This window comes from Pleurodeles waltl, chromosome 4_2, assembly GCF_031143425.1.
Source record: "Pleurodeles waltl isolate 20211129_DDA chromosome 4_2, aPleWal1.hap1.20221129, whole genome shotgun sequence".
Taxonomy (NCBI): domain Eukaryota; kingdom Metazoa; phylum Chordata; class Amphibia; order Caudata; family Salamandridae; genus Pleurodeles; species Pleurodeles waltl.
Window position 1 is genome coordinate 333862421 of NC_090443.1, and position 22758 is coordinate 333885178.

At 42.1% G+C, this 22758-nt stretch overlaps 1 protein-coding gene across 1 annotated transcript in view; it reads right to left on the bottom strand.

Moving 5' to 3' along the window:
* Nucleotides 1-417: 417 nt before the first annotated feature.
* Nucleotides 418-22758, bottom strand: part of TMPRSS6 (transmembrane serine protease 6) — a 172840-nt gene continuing 150499 nt past the window's right edge. The window contains exons 17-18 of the mRNA XM_069231360.1: nt 7948-8084; nt 418-2012 (exon numbers count right to left, since the gene is read on the bottom strand). Of these exons, the coding sequence (XP_069087461.1) occupies nt 1854-2012; nt 7948-8084 (296 nt within the window). The 3' untranslated portion in view covers nt 418-1853. The remainder of the gene's footprint in view (nt 2013-7947; nt 8085-22758) is intronic.

The window sequence follows — 22758 nt, forward strand, 5'->3', positions numbered from 1 at the left end:
ATATTCTTATATACTGGCATTTTCTCACTGCCAGGTATTGTTACAGCCTTTCATCTTGTAGTGACATTTTGAGTTGTTTCTCCTCCTGTGTTGTAGCTGTGGGACCAAGTGTCCATTAGAAATACAAGTTGTTTACCTTCAGTAATGTTCTCTCTGCAGAATATTGGAGTTCCTGCAGTTACCTTGCATCCCTCCCACCTCAACTCTTGAGAAAATGTTTTGTGTTTAGGTTTTGTATTTCCTTTCGGTCTTCCTCAAAGTCCCTGGTGTTATCTACATCCCGGCGCCCCTCTATAAGAAGTTAAGCATTTTCGACTGAGTTGCAAAACTCAGACTGCAACATCATAGAGCGGAATCTGACTCATAAGCTTTGGAAGATTTTTATGAATCCATCCTGGTGCTTGGGAAGGCGTTCACTCTAAAAAAAAAATCTGATGGAATTAATGTATTCATCGCTACAAACATAACTAAAGATAAGTAACTTGATATGTAAGTGTAAATCTACCTTTTGAAAATACCAAATGTGGAATTACATTAAAATTGAAACAATTTCCCTATTGAAGTTGAACTTGGGGTTGCAATTTGCTTCTTGAATTCTGTCCATGGGCTCAGGATACCAGAAAACAATGCTTTTATATTTTAAATATAGAGTCATTATGGCTCCAAAATTGCCGATTAGCTATATCAATTTATCTAAATTCTCACACATTACCCATAACGTCTCAAAATGGTTTCCGAACAGTTATCTATATTATTACAAACTCTGCTAAATATTGGCCCAAATGTGGATGACTCCAACTCGAAGTATCAGACAGGCCTGGCGCAAAAGACATGTAAACAAGCTACAGTAAATACAAGGTGGTGATGGCGGTGAGAAGCATCTCCTCGTCATACTTGCCCCTGGCCAGCCTTGGTGGGTTTCCGAATGTAACCTGGCTGCTGTGTTGATGGTATCCAGGGCAGATAGCAAAGTAACATGGCAAGGTGGTAAGATGATAGGGGGAAAGGTTGGCCCCAGGGCCTTGGTTACCAGGACAGCCCGCAAAAGAAGATGGAAGTGGAACAAGAGGGGGATGGAATGGCAAGAGACAATGGATGAAATACAATGGCCACAAGGATCTCTCTTTTGAGCTTTACAAAAAGTAACACAAATAAAATGTTAAGGATTATGATATGGCAAGCTACAAGTTTCTTACGAAGAAGTATATATTTTCAAAAGAGAACATTGGTATTAGTGTTAAAAAATCTGGTTTTATTTTATACTTGTACAGCTGATTTATTGAGGGTTTACAATGCTCTAAAGGCGGTAATCTAAAGAGAATTGATAGCATCATAAATAATGTTAATCTATATGCCACTAGCCCCCTTAATTTGCCTCCCATGCCCACTTTTGTTTTGACGAAGAGATGGTTTGGAGATGGTCCCAAGTTGCACATGAAGCCCAACTAGTATTTCCGACTGAAAAAAACAGAAGCAGCAGAAAAGGCGAAGAAAAACTGTTGCAATTCAAAAGAAAGCCGATGAAAAGAATGGGGACTGTAGGTGACTGCACAGCAGGCAGAGATGCCTCAGACTTAGAAAACAAGGTTATGTCACAGGTTTTCAGCTCTTTGTCTGCTTGTTGAAACCCTTTGTTTCCCTCAGAATTTATATTATATCAGGTTGACCTGTAAGATGGAAAGAAAGGCTGTCTCAAGGCTGTTTCTTATAAAACACTAGAGTCTGGAGTTCGAGAGTCTTCAAAAGTTTAGTTACCCTGTGGAAAGTAGTGATCAGCCAGTTCATTAATGATGCTACATGAAGGATGTCCGCGATTGACAGGACATGGCCAAGAGTCTGAGATTGAGGAACACCTATGCGATGACCTGCTTGATCCAGCTGACCATCCGTGTGACCCTGGTGTAGACACCGTAGTATTTGGGAATGCCACAGCTGGCACCCCAGCTCACCACACCGGCCAGGAACCACCTTCCATTTGACTCCTTGCAGACGAGGGGGCCACCAGAGTCACCCTAGAGGACACGAGAAAAATAAAATAAAAAACAGTTCTATTATGATGGACGATGAGCCCTGGAACACAGAGGTTATTTATGAGGCCTAGAAATCCAGATTATTGTCTTTCCACCCCTCACTTAAAAGGCAGTTTTGAGGACACCAATTGGTTGAGTGCCCTCTATTTCCACTCAGACTATTGTCTCTCCCTCAACACTGATAATTTTCTTACTATCTCTGGTTCATGTGTTACTACATGTGCCAACTTTGTTCTTCATTTAACAGTCTGCTGCTATATTCTTAAACTGCCACCGCAAAATTCACTGCCGCTGCCACCATTATCCCACCACCATCTTGAGCCACCAATCTACATATGCAAATCATCTTTTAGATTATTCTTCTATAGACCATCATTGTACGGCTCGCATGTCACTCAGTCATTGGCCGGAAGAACAGGATAACCTGGAAGAATGGATGTATGGTCTGTTGGTCCACTGGTGATATTCAGATAATTGTCCATTTAGACTAAAGCTGTCCATCTTCCCTTGCTAAACTCCACGACAGGCAGATAAGTGTTCAACTGCACGGTTTTCTATTACTCAAAAGATCCAACAAAACCGAATTATTGATTCTAGGCACAAACAAAGATTATTGGGACAACATATACTAGTCTGGTACGATAGGCTCTCCTCCGCTTCGCTTGGTGCTATGACTGACAAAGATCTGTCCTAACACTTGCACTTTAACTCACTCTGTGGCTCTAGTTACCATACACTAAGACTGCTGAAAAGAGCAATTCATATTCTTCCAAATTCTATTGATTCTCTGAAGACTACTACCTGTGTGCTATTTAAGTTAGACTACTGTAATAGCCTGTACTTGAGCTTTACAACTGGGCTCGGATCAAGATTGCAAAGCACACATAATTCAAAATTTCGCTTTATCTGCTGTACCAGGAAATACAACTATAGATCTGAGGCTATGAGGAAACCTCAGTAGCTGTCTTAGACTATAGAATACAATTTGTGTCTATGCCTCATTCACAAGCTGATTATTCCCTTGATAAATCACATCTGACTGTACTAATTTAACCATATATCCCCTGTTGATCGTTACAGCAAGAACTACTGCAAGTATTTACAACAGAAACAAGTAGGAAGGGTGGTGGCTGCTTCAGGTTTTTAGATGTCAAATTCAGGAATCAATTGCCTTAAAATTAAGCAAATCTCACACTTCTTAACCATCAGAAAGGCACTCAGGTCTCACTTGTCGTGTTGCAGTGTTTACGTGTTAAGCTCAGTTTATTGGTTGTTTAACACCAGGATGACTTTTTGGGACCTTTACATGTACAAATCATATCGAATTTCAAAACACAGTGAAAACGTGTCTGAATTTTGCAGTTCAAAGCCATACAGGGTAAACTCTGCTGCTTCTATAAGTGCTTACAAAGCAACCGTGAGCTGGTTTCAAGTAGAGAGTTAGTTTGCTAGGCACTGCATTGCATTATATAGGTATTTAGCTAGCGCTTCCCATCGCAACTCCTAAAATATGGAAAAGTAGAAGTAGGGTAAGGTAGTTTATTTGACAAAACGTTTGTAAGTTTCACTAATGAGTTCTTTTGAATGTTTTTTGAGCAAACCACAGATCGGATTCAAAGTATCATCAAGATGCCTGTGGCTGCTGTTTTCAACTACGAAGAAGCAAGAAATGAGGCAGGGGAGGAGTACATTTAGGGTTGTGGGCACTGCTCTATTCCTGCTGTGCTGCATGAATGAGGATGATTCAGAGCAGGCACTGTGCTTTTAAAAAGATAAACCGTTTTCAAGATTTCACACTAAAGAAGCAAAGGTGGAAGTGAGCATGTATAATGCTATGTGTATTTGACCACCGACTCCATCTTGACCACTGACTCCATTTTGTGCTTAGCTTCAGGTGCCGTCACAGCGGCAGCGCAGGATTTTTTCACACAGAGCTTGTTTTTCGCACTGAACGTGTTTTTTGCTCTTCTCACCAAAGCAGGGTTCTAATGTGATAGAACATATTCTGGGGGATGTGGCTATGATAAGAGTGGGCCAGCATGAGAATGTTTTCATCAAAAAAGATACAGATCTGTCTCAGGAATGTGCATTGGGGTTTGGCCAATTCTATTGTGTTTTTGACACAGAAAAAGTACACAAGTACTGCCAGCATGTGAATTTCATAACCAAAGGGAGGGGGTTACTAGAATCATCCTCTTGAGTTGTCTAAGGTATATAAGATGGGGGAAGTTGGAACTGAGACAGAGGAGCTCGCCTGGAAGTGGACGCACAGGATCCCATTTTGGGGACGTTCTCCTGCCTCAGCCGTTCAGGGTTCCTTAGCTTGGTGCTGGCAAGGATGATAGATTCAACGCCCATGGTGATGCATTTCAATACTTAACTATTAAGCTTGGCTATATATATATATTCACTGCATATACTTATTGCTGATGTATTGCACATTTTTGTCTATCATTGTTTAACTGATGTGAGTATTTTGGCATATGCACGTGTTTCAGTACATTCAAGTTAAATGCTTATGGTCATATATTGGTGTGCTTTTGTTTGATATCTGGGAAGTTCCTTAATAAATTCATTACACCGACTGTGCTGCATTCTTTGGCATCATTTCCTCTAAGTTTAAAGAAGAGCAACACAGAATTCCCGTAACTTTGCTCACTTGACTGTCTTCCCGCAAAAGCGCACTTGTAACTAAAGTTGTCAGAAGTGATTGTAGAACAGATCTGAAAACCAAGAGTATTCAAGATAATCCAAGGCGTCTGGAAACCCTACATTTAGGGCAGGCCTTAGTGCTGGCGGCACCCAGTGAGACAGTGTTGGCGCTCCCCAATGACCACCTTCTCCACAGATTCCCTCACTACCACCCTTTAACAGTGCCTCTCAAGTATCCATAACTACTCTCTCTCTCAGATGCATTTAGTTAGTTTTGTAGCATGACTCATTTCAGTGTAGGGTGTCAGGGCACTTTACATCGCACACACATTACACAGATACAATCAAATGTGTGTAAATCAGTGTACAAGAAATGTTACATAGAGCACTAACCGATTTAGGAGTCACATGTCATCCATTCTGGTAGGGTGTATAGTTTAAAAGTGCTTAGTCTGGAAAAGCACAAACTCAGAATTTAAAATGTAACACCATGGTTGGGGGGGTTCTCTTTAATAATAAGAATTGATTTATACCCAAATGAACCCTTTTTGCAACATTAGGATAATGAAATACTGGGGAAAATATAGTGATCCTCCAATCTATACCTTGCGTAATGCATGCAGTTATTTGATGACAGTTAATAGCGTACTGTTCTATATTAGGATTTTAATTAATAAACTGTAGGTAACAAAAGGACCTCTCTGACCAAATCGGTAACACATTCGCGATATTTACACTTTGTGATCTGCGAGCTACATGCTCATTACAGGAACCATATTATCCCTTTCTGCTGCCTCAAAATTTCCACTAGAGAAACTCAAACTTTCTCCAGGCAGAACATTAATCACCAGAGTTATCTTGACATTTTTATTAATGCCTCAAATTTGCTGGGCAAGGAGCGCTGCAGCAAGGGCTTTAAAACTATAATATACCTGCAAACACAGAGTCCCTGCCCAAAGTCAGCACCCGGTGTGGCGGCACCAGTTGCACCACTCTAGAGCACTTCCTGCTTACATTCACGTAAACTGTAAAGAAGCAAAGCCTTTTCTGGTACTGGGCACTGGAGAAGATATAGCTTCCTCTTTCGAATGTTCACTAAAAGGTCTTTGGGGCCATTTTAATGAGTCTGTCACTGGAAGCGTCAGATATATGAAAGGTGGAAAATGTCTCACCTGGGATGCTCAAAATCCAATCCCAACACAGACTGAGTACTGTAGTATAGATTTATGAGTGGTGGTTGCACAGTTTTACTCATATGGATCGTCCAGTATCTTATGTTCTGTTTGTGTTCCTTTAAAGATTGTAGTTATTACCACTGTTACGGACTCTTGATGCTAAATGCAAAATCGCTTGTACAATGCACAGCACAGATGACCTGGCCAATGATGCCTTTGGGAAGAAGAAGGTATATAAGCCTTCACAAAATTGAAACTCATCTTAAACTTTCTTCAGAATAAATAGACTGGATTTTTAGAGCTGGATTTCTTGCATCGAACCACTCTGGCACAGGGCACAAGTCCTAAAAAAGATGTGGGGGGACTAATCATGTTAGGCGGTATGCAAGTGACATCATGGAGCGTGACATGACATCAAACGTGGAATCACAGGGAGTGACAACAGAACCCATGACCTCTTAGGAACTGACATCACAAGAAGTGACATCAGATCCTAAGACCTCACAAATATGTTTATCAGGTCTAACATGAGTACACTTGAGGACATTACAATATTTAAGAAATGCTATTTTGCATCAGGGTTGTGCCAAAAAAGTGACGCAACCCTAACTCAAAATCTGGGCCTCAACTTTTACATTTATTTTTTAAAACTCTGCCAAAAAGAAATTGGAACAGGGAGAATATGCAGTACATTTGTCAAGCTTAATTGGTTGCAAAGTGTGCATTTTAAAATATCTTAAGGGGTTGAGGTACCTGCTGCATAGATCTTTGTGTGCCAACTAAATATCAGAGAATAATAATAATGGTAAGATAACTCTGGAGGTTAATGTATTTGCTGGAGAGATGTGTTTTATCTAGTCCTAGTTCTGAATCAAAGTAGCACAGTGGGTTAATATGTCTCCTGCAAGGCACATTATGTAACACTCAGATAACAGAGTTTTATTTTATGTAAATGGGTAAGTGGGTTGCTGCTTTTAATTCTGAGATTCTTTTGCTACCTGCAGTTCACAAATTGTAATTTACAGCCAGCTATGAAGGACATGCCACTCCTACACCTTGTAACTCTCACTGTGTTATGTAACACATCCTGTACATTAATTTACACATGATTTATTGTCAATGTACTAGACCCTGCATTAGGAAGAGTAGCGCTAAAGCGATATAAAAGAAATAAAACAAAATAGTAGTGTTTAAACCTAGATTCCGTCTACCTGTGTCTACCCTCAACTTGTGCCTTGGTCTGGCACCCAATCTGTGCACCTTTACAGAAGACATCATGGGAGAACCTAGAACTGTTCTGGTAAGCGAACTTTTCCTACTCCCCCTCATGTGGTGGACACCATGAGGTAATTCACGCCTTCATAAAACATTGCCTATCTCACTCTTACTCAAAAACTGAAAAGTAGCCTTGCTCTTCCTCAGCTTCTTTCCTGCAACTGAGTGAGCTTGCATGCCTTAGCTCAGTGACCTCATTCACTATTGCGAAAGCGTAAGTGTACCCTTGCACACCTTAGTCACAAGCAGTACTTCACATGCCGTTAGAAGACGAGAAGGGTCAGGACACACCTGTACACTGCATATTACATAAACCATCATCAAGTATATGTAGCACCTGAAGTCATAGGTGGACGGCTACTGGCTTACATACATGAAAATCCTACAGGAAGCCAACTGAGAAGGCAAGAGATCCAAGCTCTAATCTGTTTCCTCACTTAACCAAACTGGTCTCTTATGTGCCAAAATCAGCGAGAGCTTGGAAAAGGTATAACAATATAAAGTGTAAATAAAAAGAATGGATGTGTATAAATTGACTTCCTAATTGGAATGAATCTTTAGATCCCTCTTATACTACCATAAAACCACAGGTTGGTCGTGTACGTCTTAGAAGTCACAGGGCCTCAATTTCATCATCTTTCATTGCAATGCCACAAGCTATTTTACATTTTTTTTTATTTCATAGATGCCATTCTCCACTTTGACTTACAGCTTCTATTATACATACACGACAAATGGCATGGGTACAAGCCTTGTTGGGACACCTGTGTGTGCTGCCACCATTGAAAACAGCAGAGGAAATTACGTCACCTCACCTGACAGGCGTCCTTCTTGCCCTCTTTGTACCCAGCGCAGACCATTCTAGGAGAGATCTGGTAGCGGTATGATTGCATGCAGGCATCCTGTGGAACAAGCTGGACATCCACTTTCTGGAGCACATTGGTGATAGGACCTTTGAGGCACAACAGATAGTTTATTTCTTTTTTTAATATAAAATGTTTACCACAATATGGAAAGCACTAAAACAAAAGGTACAGATATAATAATTCAATATTTACAGAGCATTCTTCAATATATTATTTAATACGAAATGGAATCCAAAAAATAAAGATGTAAGGGTTGCTAAACAATTAGGGGCATATGTATAAAATTGTGGCGCAAGTCACCTTGCTGCACTCTGTCACAGGGAAAGGGCAGGAATACACCATATTTAAGGCAACACAGCACATTCCTGTCCTTTTCCTTGCGCAGGCGCACAATGGGCTGCCTAGCCCCAACACAATGCAGGCACCCTTGACCATGGTGCAAGGATGCCTGCATTGCATGCAGGATTGTTTTTGTGCAGGAAGGTGCACCTTTGTGCACAAAAAGCAATCCCAGGAGGCTTTTTCCCCTTTCTATGTGTGCGGCAGAATACACTTTACACACACACACATATATATATATATATATATATATATATATTTTTTTTACAGAGGGTGGAGAATCCAGCATGCACATTCCAAGACAAAGTAAGGTCAGATCTATGTATCTTTTCAAAAATGAAGCACGTGACTGTTTCAAGCAACTGCCAGTATAGAACACCATGGGGCTGGAAACCTCTGGATTCTTAAAAGGATGCTTTTTAGCTCTCTCGGTGTTAAGTACATCAGGCTTTCATCTTCATTTATATGCATATTAGGCAGAAGTTTTGATATTAGGGTTTCGCATTGTATGGTTGGAAAACAGTTTTTTTGTAGTCTTTAATTAAAGTAAATGCCTCTGACGTGTGTTTCTGGATTCTTATATATTTGGATTTAAAATGTCCCAGGTTCCCACACACAGCTGGAAATTATCCTAACATTTATTAGTATCAATTAAGATTTTACAATGAAGAGGCATAATTTTCTCTAATCATCCTATGGCAGTAACTATATTAACAACAGTGCAACCAGAACGCATTGCAACATAAGGGCAAGCAATTTTGGAAAGCCGCCTGGTATAGAGTGCAAACTTCTTTTCACACCAGAAACTGATCTACTGGACTGAATTCCAAGCACAACAGTAAATCCCCCACTGCCAGTCGAAATCAAGAAAAGCAAAATTCAAGAGTCATCAGTTAAGAAGTGCCTGAAAGTGATCTTATTCCTTCCAGAATGTGTGTAGATGCCCATCCTTGGAATTCTGAGGAATTAACCTATGAATTAGGGACAGGCACGGGCTTTTCTGTACTTGTTCTGTTAATGAAACATCTTGACACCTTCCCAAGCACACTATACCAATGACTGCTGATAAAAGGATGTCTGGATACTGACCAAATAGGCTGTACAGGGTATTCTTTGCTGTACTGTAAAGCCATAGTTTCAGTGCCATCCTGACATAACCAATTACAAGGGTGAATTACAGTGGAGAAATATTTAAAGAAGGCCCCAATGTGTTCTGAAATATGGTCACAAATGAAAAGAGCTACATTTATGAATTTACTTTGTATTGTTACAAATGTTGTGGTCAAAATACCAATTGCTATATACACATAGAAAAACAACAGACCTTTCTGGTCCCTTGCTCAGAAAGACCATAAATTATAGATTCTTATCTGAAGAAGTATTTTCCAGATGGGTCATATACTGTAGGTTCATATGATTTTAAAATTCGTCCTTGTGGAAGGGGCTAATCCTGGATCTGCCACATGCCTCTGATGGGAGGCACTATTTTAAAAACTTGACATTTTACATAATATACCCACAGTGTGAAAAAATTGATAGTTTATTTATAAAAAATATTGAAATAAATTGTGTTACCATAAAATTGTTACATTTACATTGTGGAAATATCATTGATTTAAATATAGCAGAAAAAGAATATCATTCTTTAGTGTTTTGTTCAAATTTGTTGTCAAGAATATCATTGTATATATCAACAGATGTAATCTTTTTTTCTACAATTTTTGTTTTCTTATTTGTAATACTATTTAAAATGGTTAAATGATCTAAAAGAAGGATGTGTTTACAGGGGAATGAGGTGGTTAGTTTTATAAAAGTTAACTTTTTTAATCCGAAATTTTCACATTTTTATTGAGAATGTATATTCTTTGTTAAAGTATTGAATTATATTATTTGACTAGTTTTTATTTGTTTAGTTATATTTAAATGCGGTGTTGTGGAATTATAGTTATATTTTCATGATTTTAAAGGGTTTGTAGAGGAAAAGATGGAGACTTTTTTGATCATTATTTGGAAATGAAGTCTAGTATTTTTTAATGTTACTATTTTCTATAACATTAAAAAATAGGCTAAATGTTTAATACGTTTTATTTGTTTAATTTGTTATATTAAATAAAATGTTAAAAGTTAGTGGATGTTTTGGATTTTTTTATAAATTTGATATATGTTGGTACTTATGTTATATTTAATGGCAATTTGTAAAAAATTATTAAATATTTATTTATACTCAGTTATTTTAATTTATAAATGTTTAAAAAAATATTGATGTCAGTATTGAATAGTTTATGTTTACTCTATTTTTTAAATTATATTTTTAAATATTTATTTTTGAATACCTGAATTGTTATAATTGTACTTATGCTTAATTTGTGGAATTTATATTTAAAAAAAAATATATAAGTACACACACACACACATATATATATATATATATATATGTATATATATATATATATATATATATAACTCACAAATGCCTGACACCCGAGGCTACTTTATCGGTGGCGGTCCAGGCGTGGATCCAGCTCTCCACAAATATAAATGCAATTCCTCCAATGATATATAGAAGAATGCTCGGACGACAAGTTAAAGTCCAAAAATACTTTAATACCAGTTGCTTCCTCCCATACAACGCGTTTCAGCCATAGCATTGCTCACGTACAAGTTGGAGGTTTACTATACATATGCTGTTAAATAAATTTCACCATGCTACATGATACTTTGGTTGGTAATTGTAAACAGAACGGCACAGTATCTTCAGAGACCTGTAAGGAGCTTCATTTGTTGTTGTGTCTGGGGTAGTATAATGTTTCTATTATTAGTTTGTAGTGTTTTGCCACTTCAGTTACTGGGACATAAGTAAGGGCAATTATTTTATTTTGTGTCATGTGCAAATTTAGTGTATGTTGATTTTCAGCAATTAAGTGTCAGTTTTTGCAGTTGTCTATATATACTTTTTCTAAAATGGTAGTAACAGCCCTGTATAGCTGTATGTGGGCAAAATTTTATAATAGTAGGAATTATTGCTTGCTCAAAGCCAAATATTGTTTGGGGAAAGTAACTGTTAGGAAAGTGGTTTATTATATCGTGTGGTTGTGTGATTTCACATAGTAATAAAGTCACAATTCTGTATCCGGTCCAGACAGATTTGCAGGTAAAACCCTACCTCAGTTGTAGCTCAGAGCAGTCGAGTTTTATCAAAGGAAAACATATAAAGCATTTAGGAGAAGCAAAATAGTTGAATAAGAAGAAAATAGAACACAATAAAAATCCAACATCAATTTATTAAACTAGGTTGTATTTTTATCTTTAAATAGACACCTCAACAACAAAAGTCCACTGGAGAGTTCCGATATATGAATTTTTAAATTAACAATAAATCACAGCTGTTCATTTAGCACAATAAATCATTGTAATCTACAGTGACTCGCACTTAGGGTTAGCCACAACATGTAACTCTTGTGGCGACAAAGGCACTCTTGTGGCGTCCAACGTGAGCAGGGAGCCAGTCACAGGGACCAATAACAGTTACCTCACAAGGTAACTAGTTTCCAGTCCTGTTCCAGGGTCTATGTCTGAACCATCATAGGAATCAATGGAGTGGTCCTGATGCAAGAAATGCAGGATGCTGAAGATGCTTCAAGGATGCTGAGTCTGTGTCGAGGGTCTTCCTGTGACCATTCCTCCGACCAGGAACATGATGTGGCTACTTTGGCCTCTGGGGTCCATTTCCTATCAAGTCCTGGTGCAGTCCAACAAAAAACAGTTGACACTAGTCTCAAGTTAAAGTGAAACCAACAGTTTCCTTTGGCTTGCTGTACCTTCCATTCTGGGTATCCAAACCTCAGTCCGATGACTGTCCTGGGTGCAATCGACTCGGGTGAAACTTTTGAGTTGAGACTTGGTCTCTGGGGCTGCACCTTGTCATCCAGTGGTAAGCAGGCTTCTTGGAGCTGACCTCTCAAAGGTACAGGTTTCTCAGCTTTTATGGCCCTGTGGCTGCAACAGGAAACCAGCCAACTAACTCATGGAGTCACCTTTTTTGTTTTGGGCACAGGGACAACGTTTCCTCGTGCGGGACAACAGGCACAGTCCTTTCTTTGCCCATGAAGCAGCAGGTGCGGTCCAGTCTTTGGGGAAACCTGTCATTGCTGTGCTCAGGGAAGAGCAGAACAGTGCTTCTTTGGTCCTCTCTCCAGTTCAGAAGTGATCTCAGGTCTGGATGCCAGGGGTGCCACTTTTATGCCCATTTCTTGCCCTCAGCGGAAATGACTTCTAGGTGATGATCTACAAGGGCCCCTCCAGTCAAGTGATCACTTCCTGCAAAGTGTGGCTTAGCTAGCCCATAATGCACCATTCTGTTCACTCTCAACATGGAAGAACTCTTTTCTTGGTGTGTGGAGCTCCCTAGCCTATCCCAGACATGTGGCTACCTAGTGGCTACATGCCCACGGAAAAAAACAGTTTGGCAACAGCTTTTCCCCCCTGTCTGAGATGCTAGCCTGTCTGCTAGGAAAAAGAGCATCCTTTCTCATGTGTGGCTACCATTTGCCCTTCAAAGGCAGCTTTCCCTTTGAAGCTTGATTTTGGGCTTACTACTTGCTTGACCATCCTGCCAGAAGGAGGTCACATATCTTCCATTGGCAGGCACTTTGGACCAGATAACGAGGCTGGTGGTCCGAAGAACTCCAGCCTTGTGGTAGCTGACAAGACTGCTGCGGCTGTGACAGTTCAAATGCCGCATTATGAGGTTGAAGAGCAGACCCGGCAATCTCCAGCTGTCCCTGCCAGGATCTCAGCTCCAAACTGGCTTATGGCAGTGCAGGTTGCAATCAGCCAGGGTGGGAGTGAAGTCAGCACCTCCCAGCTGATTGCAACCCTGTTCTCTGCCAGCCTTTTCATGGTGGTACCACCGCCATGAAAAGGTCGATGGAGAACAGGTGCATGGGGCCACCGGGGGCTGCAGGGGTCCACCTACCTAGCACCCTTGAAATGTGCTCTATCTGATGTTTAGAGGTTGCTGGTGCCCCCTGTGTATGGCATTATTGCTGGCAGCTCTATTATGAGGGAAAGTCATAATGGGGCCAGTGGGGAGGTCAACTGCATGGCGACGACCACCCAGTCGGGAGTTTGGCAGACGGGTGTTTCTGTTCGCCAAACACTCAATCAGCCCCTTTGTGTACCTTCCTGAAAGTCATTCCCACCTCTCCCTAGGAGGGTAAAAGGCTGTGTCAGGCATAGCAACTTGTGTGAAAACATAAACGGTCACTGGAAACTTTGGATAACATATTGGCAACTTTCTACAGTTTACATTTGTAAAAAAGTTACAATACACTGGGCTGGAGAAACAAGTCAGGTCTACTGCAATGATTCTTTTGATAGCTTGAAGCATTATATTTAGGAGTCCCATTCAGAAGTTAGCACCACTGGGTTGTCAGCATGTAACTCTGTACTTGCCAATGGGGCTACTAGCCTTTTCACAGTAAAAACAACTATGCAGAGTATCTACTGCCAGGGCATGAATAGTTACAAAATCACATTGATATCAATACATGCTCCCTGCCTTTAGGGTTCAGTAGGCGTTCTTGGGGGTGGCAAATATTAAAAAGGAAGGTTTGGGCTTCAACATTACTTTAAAAGACAAAGTTGAGTTAGCAGTTTGAAACTGCTCTACCAGCTGGCAATGGCTGAGTGGGAGTCAAGCTTTGTTTGTTCATACTCATGGTGGCACATCAGTGCTGCAGCCCTCAAGGACCATTTTAACTTACATGCCCTGGATAACCATAGTACCATATACTAGGGACCTATAAGTAAGTTAACTTAAGCCTGTTCGGCAGGACTTTTGCCCTCATTACGAGTTTGTTGGTCCGAGGTCTGCCATGGTGGAGATGGCGGTTGCACCGCTGACGGCCTGGCGGAGAAGACCGCTATAATATGACCATGGTGGTGTTCCCAACAGAACACAGCCAAAACACCACCAGTACCGCCAGTGCAGATGGACTGCCGCAGATGACGACATTAATCTTCAGTCCGGCGGGGACCATGTTGCCGCTGAGGATATTATAAGGTTGCACACCGCCAGGATTTCCGGGGTGGTCAGATTGCCACCAAAACCCTGGTGGAAATGACTTGTATAAAAAAAGACACTCACCTTTAGGAGCACAGACACTTCTGGAATCGCCATGAAACCTGAACTTGAAGTCTTCCCACTGCTCCTGATGGCACTATGACTCCAGAACCAGCGACAAAGACAACAACCATAAGTACACCCACCTAGCACACACTGGAGTGAAGGTCATCAGTACACAGGCACACACAACACACACAACCGGAAAGGCTAGCGATGGCCACACATACACGCAAATGCCCATTCCAACACACCAACATACACACGCAGACTATACACACCACGGCCAGCATACACATGCCATACGCACCCCCCCCACACACACACACACACACTGCCACTGTCTAACACAATCATACAGAGTCACACAACGATATCACAACCGCAACCACACAAACGTATTGGCAAGGAAGAACACAGCACACCTCCACATGACAACACATAGTAGCAGCAACACGTAACAACCGCACGCAACCAATCAATACCAAAACACTGCCATACAACGTGTCAGATGTCACACCATGTCCACACAACGCACATTAAATATCCATCACCACAAACATGGACACACACACAAAAACCATGTCACACAACACCATCACAACAAATCACACCAAGTAAAATGCACAAGTTAGCTCCACAACTCATCTGCAACACAATTGCATCACATACACATAACACACACAAACCAAATCGCACAAATACAACACATCCATGTCGATGGAAAGGCAGGACAAATATGTAACCATCGAAACCAACATGCAGTTGCCCCATATATATTATGGTGAAACTAAAAAGCTCACCTATATACAAAACAGGCCAACTGGCCAGTCCAACATGTACATGTGCCCCAGGCACATATGGCAAGCATCACTGTCCCAACTTGACTTCTGACTGCAAAGTGATCTCCACATGGTAGGAGCATCAAGAGGGCAGGCACCACAAGGGTGAGGGGGGATAGCATTGGTGGGGGTTATGGCTTGGGAGGGGGGTCCTTGGGCATGGGTTTTGGTTTAGGCGGCAGGGGCTTTGCTTTCTGATTTGTATTTGGGGTCGGATTGTTCACTTGGACTTGGAAGGGTGACCTTGGATTTGGGGAGGGGTTGATTTTTTTTGCAGGGGAGGGGCATGGGCAACTCCAGAGGTGGCAGGGGAAGACTGGGAGGTGGAAGGGCTGGTCTCAGGGAGGGACACAGGGCACTTTAGGGAACCACAGGGTGGGAGGGTGTTAAGGAAGAGGGAAAGCTCATATAGGAATCTTTTCTTAGGGGCACAAGGACAGTCATGGGAAAAGCGTTTGGAAGTGGAGGGAAAGGGAGTGGTTGTGAGATGTGTTTTTATAGGTGTCTTGGGTGCAGGTGCATGGGATGAAGGAATGTGTGTGCTGGGTGTCTGTTGGGTGGGTGAGTGCTGGCGTATGAGGTGCAGGGAGTTGCCACGGTGGATGAGTGACTGTCTGTTGGGGTGGTGCTTGCAGGTAAGGTGGATGCGCTGTATGTGGGGGTGTTAGTAGTTGTGGTGAGTGTGCATGTGGTGAATGGGGTGGATGTCTGTCGGTCTGGAAGTGTTGTGACTGTGGGTATGATGGGACATGTATATCACTCGTTACATGACTGTTCACATGTCCATTCATGGACACTGGCCTTTCCTAACAGTTGTACGTTACTTTTGTTGGATCATATCACCTGTGAGCTAGTGTGAAAAGGCAATGTGTTTTTGGAGGTTGTGAATGTGGCATGTATATTGTTTTCCCATGCCACTTGACAATTCACACTGGGGCCGACTACAATGTAGTGCATATGTGTTGTGTGTGCCATCATGACTCCTATCCTGATGGTTGTCCCTGTCTTGATCTATTTGCAGGTCGCTTTAGTGGAGCTACTCTGGTGTCTGCCTGAACTAGTGGCTCCCATGAGAAATGGATTTTGGAACGTCTGAGGTACATTGTAACCTGCTGGTGAATCCTCGCTCTTCTGTCCTTGTAACAGACCTATGGTGAATGTAGATTGATACATTACTTTGTGGTGAACACACATTCAAACATGTTACATTAAAGACACAAATGCAGTAGCTGTTTTCTGTGGTGTTTATTGTGCTTCTATTGTCCAATAGGTGACTAGTGGGGGCATGGTGGATGAAATCACCAGAGTAGGTGCCCCAGCTGTAGGTAGTACAGATCCAGTGTCCAAGGGCCAATGGAATAATTGAGGCATGACATTGGAATGGAAGCCGTCGCCCCCTGGATGAGGAAGAGCTGTCTCAAGCTCAACTCAGACAAGGCCGAGCTCATCATCTTCGGATCTCCACTTCAGCCTGGGATACTCCTGGTGGCTCACATCGCTCAGCGCACCGCCTACTCTGGCTGACCACGCCGGCAACCTAGGAATCATCCTCAATTCTTTTCTATCAATGACCGGACAGATAGATGCAGTCACCTCTTCCTGCTGGCACACCCTCTGCCAACTGTGCAAAATCTTCAAATGGATCCCGGTCGACTGCCGCAAGATAATCACGCCATAGCCACAAGCAAGCTTGACTACAACTCATCCAGAACGCCGGCGCCAGACTCGTCTTGAACCTCCCCCGCCAGGAACACATCTCCCAAAGCCTGAGGATCCTTCATTGGTTCCCAGTGGAGAAGCAACTCGACTTCGAACTACTCACCCACACCAACAAGGCCCTTCACAACATCAGACCAACCTACCTGAACCATTGCATCTCATTCCATAACCCCGCCAGATCGTCCGCTCCGCTGAGCAGGTACTAGCCACCAACCCACACATCTGGAAAACCACCACCGGAGGAAGATCTTTCGCCTACCTCGCAGCTAAGAGCTGGAACAACCTGCCCACACACCTCAGACAAAGCCTATCACTCACCATCTCCAGGAAGAACCTTAAGACATGGCTCTTCGAATGAGGCCCAGACCCACCACCAGCGCCTTGAGACCCCCACGGGTGAGTAGCTGCACTTTATAAAAAATGATTGATTGATTGATTAGCCTGTCAACAGGGTGTCTCAGTTGCACACAAGGGAGAATGTTCAGGTGAGGGTCACATCCTGGCAGTGGATTTCGTCTTGGTATCAGCACCTGCAGGATGTCTTGATGGACCACCACATTTGCAGGGGGTTCCTCAGTAACCGAGGGAGGGGTGCCAGTGGCCTGTGGTTCCTCAGGCACGGCCTTCATTACACTAGCTGTGGCAGATGTCGAAGGCTCTGTTGTTATGTGGCTAGTTGAAGGGGCTGGTTGGTGGGTGGAGGTCGCACACAGGATGGTGGTGAGTTCCTTTAGCACCCCTGCAATGGAGGCCATGGTGGCAATGTGAGCCTGCCACTGCTGCCTGGCCTCCTGGTGGTTTTCCCTTTCCAGCATCTGGTTTTCCAGCAAGATGGTGAGTGTCTGACCCATCTTGTCCTGGTATTCATATTATGCTCCCAGGACATGGGAGATGGTTTCCTGGTCATTTGAGTGCCTTGGGGGTCCCATCCTTTGGCCCACAGCATCCCTCCCATGCACCATTCTCCCCCTGTGCCTGTGCCCCTGGCACAGTGTGCCCACTCCCAGTTACACCAGGTCCTTCTGCGTCTTGAGTGTGAGGGGTTGACTCTGGTCCCTGTACTGTGGGGACACTGCTGACTGAACAGTCCTTGGGGCACAGGTGTGGGGACGAGGGGTTGCCTGAGCTGTTGATGCCACAGGGTTGGGGGGGTCTGATGTGGGCAGGGTGAGGCTGGTAGTGGTGGACTGAGCAGAAATCCCAGATGGGCCAGGTAAGTTGTCACTGTCCAGACATCCAGAGGCGTAGTCCTCACTGGGGCCTTCATCCTGGGAGGATTGGCTGTCACGGGCATCCTCTGCATGGTGGCAGTGGCAGGGGTACCTCTGGATGGAGTGAGAGTGAGTTACATAGTGGAGGTGTGATTGGTATTGACATTGTATGATGCATACTGTGGCTTGACTTGTATCCCAGTTATGACAATGGCACATGGTTCCAATTTGAGGAATGAAGATTACATTGCTGCCCTTGCCATGCCAGTGGCAACATGCAGTGGGTGTAGCAGGTGCAGTAGTTAGCATTGCAGGTGTTGCACTGTGACGTTGACATTTCAGATTGTCATGTGGCTGGGCAGGGGCATTGTGGGAGGTGTAGTGATAGTTCTTGATTGTGGTATCCGTGCACTGGACTGGGACTGTGTGGTGATATAGTCTGGGTGGTGGAGAGGCATGTAGGGGAGACCCATTTAGTGACTGAGTGGGAGGTGGAGTAAGATATAGGGTGACTTGGGAGCGATGGGTGGTAGGGATACATGCTGGACAGGAGTACTTGGTGCGAGGGGAGTGTTAGTGACTTACCAGAGTCAAGTCCTCTAGTTATTCCAGCCAGGCCCTCTGGATGACCAAGACCTCCTCCTACGATGCGAACTCTGGGGGTGGAGGTGGCGGCCCACTGCCAGTCTTGTTGATGGCAATCTGATGTTGTGATGCCATGGAATGCACCTTCCTCCTGTAGGTCGGTCCACCTCTTACTGATGTCCTCCCTCGTATGTGGATGGTTGCCCAATGAATTGACCCTGTTAACGATTATCTGCCATAACTTAGTTTTCTTGTCTATGGATGTTTGCTGGACCTGTGCTCCAAACAGTTGTGGCTCTACACTGATGATTTTATCAACCATGACCCTCAACTCTTCGCCTGTGAAGCGTGGGTCTTTTGACGGGACATGGTGATTGTATTGTGAGTGGGGGGGGTGCAGTGTGCAAGGGTGCAGTGTAATGTGCTTGATGGGGTGGGGGGTGCTTGGTTGTGTGTGCTGGTTGTTTTGTGGTGTTTGTGTGCTGTGTTGAAATGTTGTTTGTGTAGTTGTGTGGTGTGTGCTGAGTGAGATGTCTAAAGGTGCCTATGGTGTACAAGTGCAAAATTAGTTTGTTGTTCGCTCCTTGCTATCTGTGATCATCATTTGAGTTGCAAAGGATTGTGGATTTTGTGGGGGGGTGTTTTATAGTGGTGTGTGAATGTGCGTCAGGTGTGGGGTTTTCGAACTGTCCATTGTTGTGTGGTGTTCTGGCTGAGGTTTGTTTTTCACTGCGGCGGTTCGCACCACCAATGTTTTTTCACCGTGCTATGATCACTAGGCTGATTTGTGTATGGTAATATGGAGGGCGGAATGTGGTCGCTTGGCAGTGCAGGTAGTGCGACTGCCTATCTCCTGCCCTCGGTCATCCTGGCGATTTCGGGTTTGTGGCTGTCTTTTGGCTGTGGGCTATGTGTGACTCGTAACACGGCTGGCAGGATACCGCCAACATTGGCGGTCTTTTGGCACCCGCACCAGCAGCGTTCTTGCAAAAAAAACGCCAAACTCGGAATGAGGGCCTTAGTGCATTTAGAAAATCAAAAACCAAGCAGCTGCAATTAGTCGAAAAGCTTTGAGGTGATCATGCAAAAAGAGGCATTTCTTTACACTAACTGTTAGCTTTTAATTTGACTTAAATTAGTAGCTTGTGGTGTCTAGCACTTTGGTAAAAATGCGTAGACTAATGGTATGTTCGTGTCATGGTATTCTCAGTGTATTCACTGATATTTGTATCTTGGTATCTTTTTGCAGGGGTTTCTGTGGTTGCTTTTCTAGTTCTGGCCAGAAGTCATTTTGAATTTGGGATACCCAGGAGTTGGCCTGTAACATTTGGTATTATGCTTTTCTTTTTCAAATTGTTCCAGTAGAGATCGTGTAATACATTTCTGACTTCAATTTCTACAATGTTTGGGGGATGACTATGCTCTGTCATTTTCCACAATTTCATGTTTTTGTCATAGGCCTCTTGTAACATGCATTATAATAATACTTTGCAAATGCCCTGTGCGTTTTCTCACTGCTTGCACGTTCTTTGCTTTAAGTATAGCTTATATGATTTCATAACAATTTTCCTTTCTGAACCTTCATATCTGTGCCTCTTTCCAAAATTTAGGGCCTCAAGGTGGAGGTCAGGACTGCCGCTGCTGTGGCGGTCCAACCGCCACATTAAGACCCTGCTGGTCAGACCACCAGGAATCTGCCATCTCCGCCAGGATCGGTGATCCCGATGAGTTGATGATGGGTGGAGGTCGCAATCCGCCAGGGCAGCGCTGCAGGCAGCGCTGCCAAGCAGGTTATGACCTTGTTCTCCGCCAGCCTTTTGATGGCCGTTTTATCACCATGAAAAGGCTGGGGGGTCCCTGCGCTGGTGCTGCACTTGGCATGGGCAATGCAGGGGTCCCCCTGCCCAGCACCCTTGCAATGTTCACTATCTGCTGTGCAGACAGTGAACATTGCAAGGGTGCTTGTGCACACTGCAGGCGACAGCATTGCCGCCGGCTTGATTTAGAGCCAGAGACAATGCTGCTGCCTGTTTCCCGCTAGGCTGATGAATGGAAACCTCCGTTTCCACTTGTCACCCTAGCAGGAAACTCCTAGTAGGTCTGGCAGGGTGGTTGCCACTACGGTGGCAGCAACTCTGTCGGGAGTTTAGCGGATGGGCTATCCCGTCCGTCAAATTAGGCCTAATCTGTGGCTTTTTGAATATTTAAATAATTATTAAATTTGAATAATATTTTTATGCAACATTATTATTTAAAGAAGCTTTACATTGTTGTTACATTCATACTTACCGATTAGATTAATTTATATTGTTTCAGAGATGTTTGTTGAACTTTAATGTTGGTGAGAAATTATGGTCTAGGAGCTTGATTTTTTTCTGCTGAAAAAGGTTTATATGCTAGTGTAGCATTTTTGATAATAAAATATATAATTCTTTTAGGGGTTTATTTTATTTTTGGTTAATTCTTAAAGAATATAGTGGCTTGCTTTTTTAAAACATATTTATACTTACTTGCTTTTTTAATGATGTTTGTCAAGTTTTTCATTTAAGAATTATGTTATTTTTTACATTTAGCTTTGTTTTGAACTATATTTAAGAAACGTAAACAGAAAGGTGTCCATTTCTTACTTAGTTTAAGTAAAAGATTTGTTACTTAGAAATACCTAATTTACTTTATTTTACTTAACTTGGAGAAAAATCTGTTTCCTTCTTTGGAGGTGGCTTTTTCTTTTTTTTCGTGTCAGCAATCAGGCAGAATGGCACTTTGTGGTTTTTGCTGTAATTTGTAATTTCTTGCACATTTTCATGGCCTTTTATACTCTGACTTTACTTATTAAAGTGCTTATTTTGGTAATCAGTTTTAAGTTTAATTCCATTGGTTGTTTTGTTTGCTGTTTGAAGTTGTTTTGGGTTTACTTGTTACTTGGTGGATGCTAATTGGAGTCTGTGTTATTATGCATGTATATGCTTTGGTATTTTTAATGAAAAGCAATTCATGTATTTAGAATAGTTATATATAAAATGTGTTTTGTATTGTTATATTTTTCATTATAATTTTCTTTTAATAATGGTTTTGTGTTATTTAGCATGTGTTTATTTTAATAATATATCTGGCATTTTTAAATAATAGGACTATTTTAAATCATGTTTAGCTTTCAAAATAATTAATATATAGTTTAATATGTATGTTTATCATGTGCCTCTTTTCAAACTAATAACGTAGTGCCCTTCATTTATTTAATATTTTACTTCTCTATTTAATAGTAACATGATTTAGACTGTCAATAGCTTAGATTTTGATATTTGTGCAGTGTTGTATATTTTTAATGTTATAATGATATTTCATGTACCTTTAGTTTTGTTTTCGATATTTAGGTATTTTTAGATTTTTTTACAGCAATATTTCTGTAGTCGATATTTGTGTATTTCTTGTTGAAGTATAGAGTTGCAATATGTTTGTAGACAATATTTTATTGACAATATTTGCGTATTTTGATTTTGTTTTCCTCTATATTTTGCCATAGAAGCAACACTAATAAAGCATGGAAAAAAAAGTTCTAACATGAACAATCCACAGACAAGGTACTAAAATACTTGCTGGCTATCAGTCTTTAATAGGATAATGTTAAAAATTGGGTCTCTAGATGGCAGAGGTATGCACCATGTCCAAGAAGGGACCACAGTCCTAGTCAGGGTAAGTCACAACACAATCCAAATTATCTTGTGCTCACTCTCTGGTAGATTGGCACAGAGAAGGCAGGCTTAACTCAGAAGGCATTGTATAAAGTATTTGTGCAATAACTTATACAGTAACACAGTGAAAACACCACAAAAAGTACTCCACACCAGTTTAGGCAAATAGATAATGTTTAGCTGAATAAAATAAGACCAAAATGACAACACTTATACGAACAAATCAAGATATGACTTTTTAAAGCATT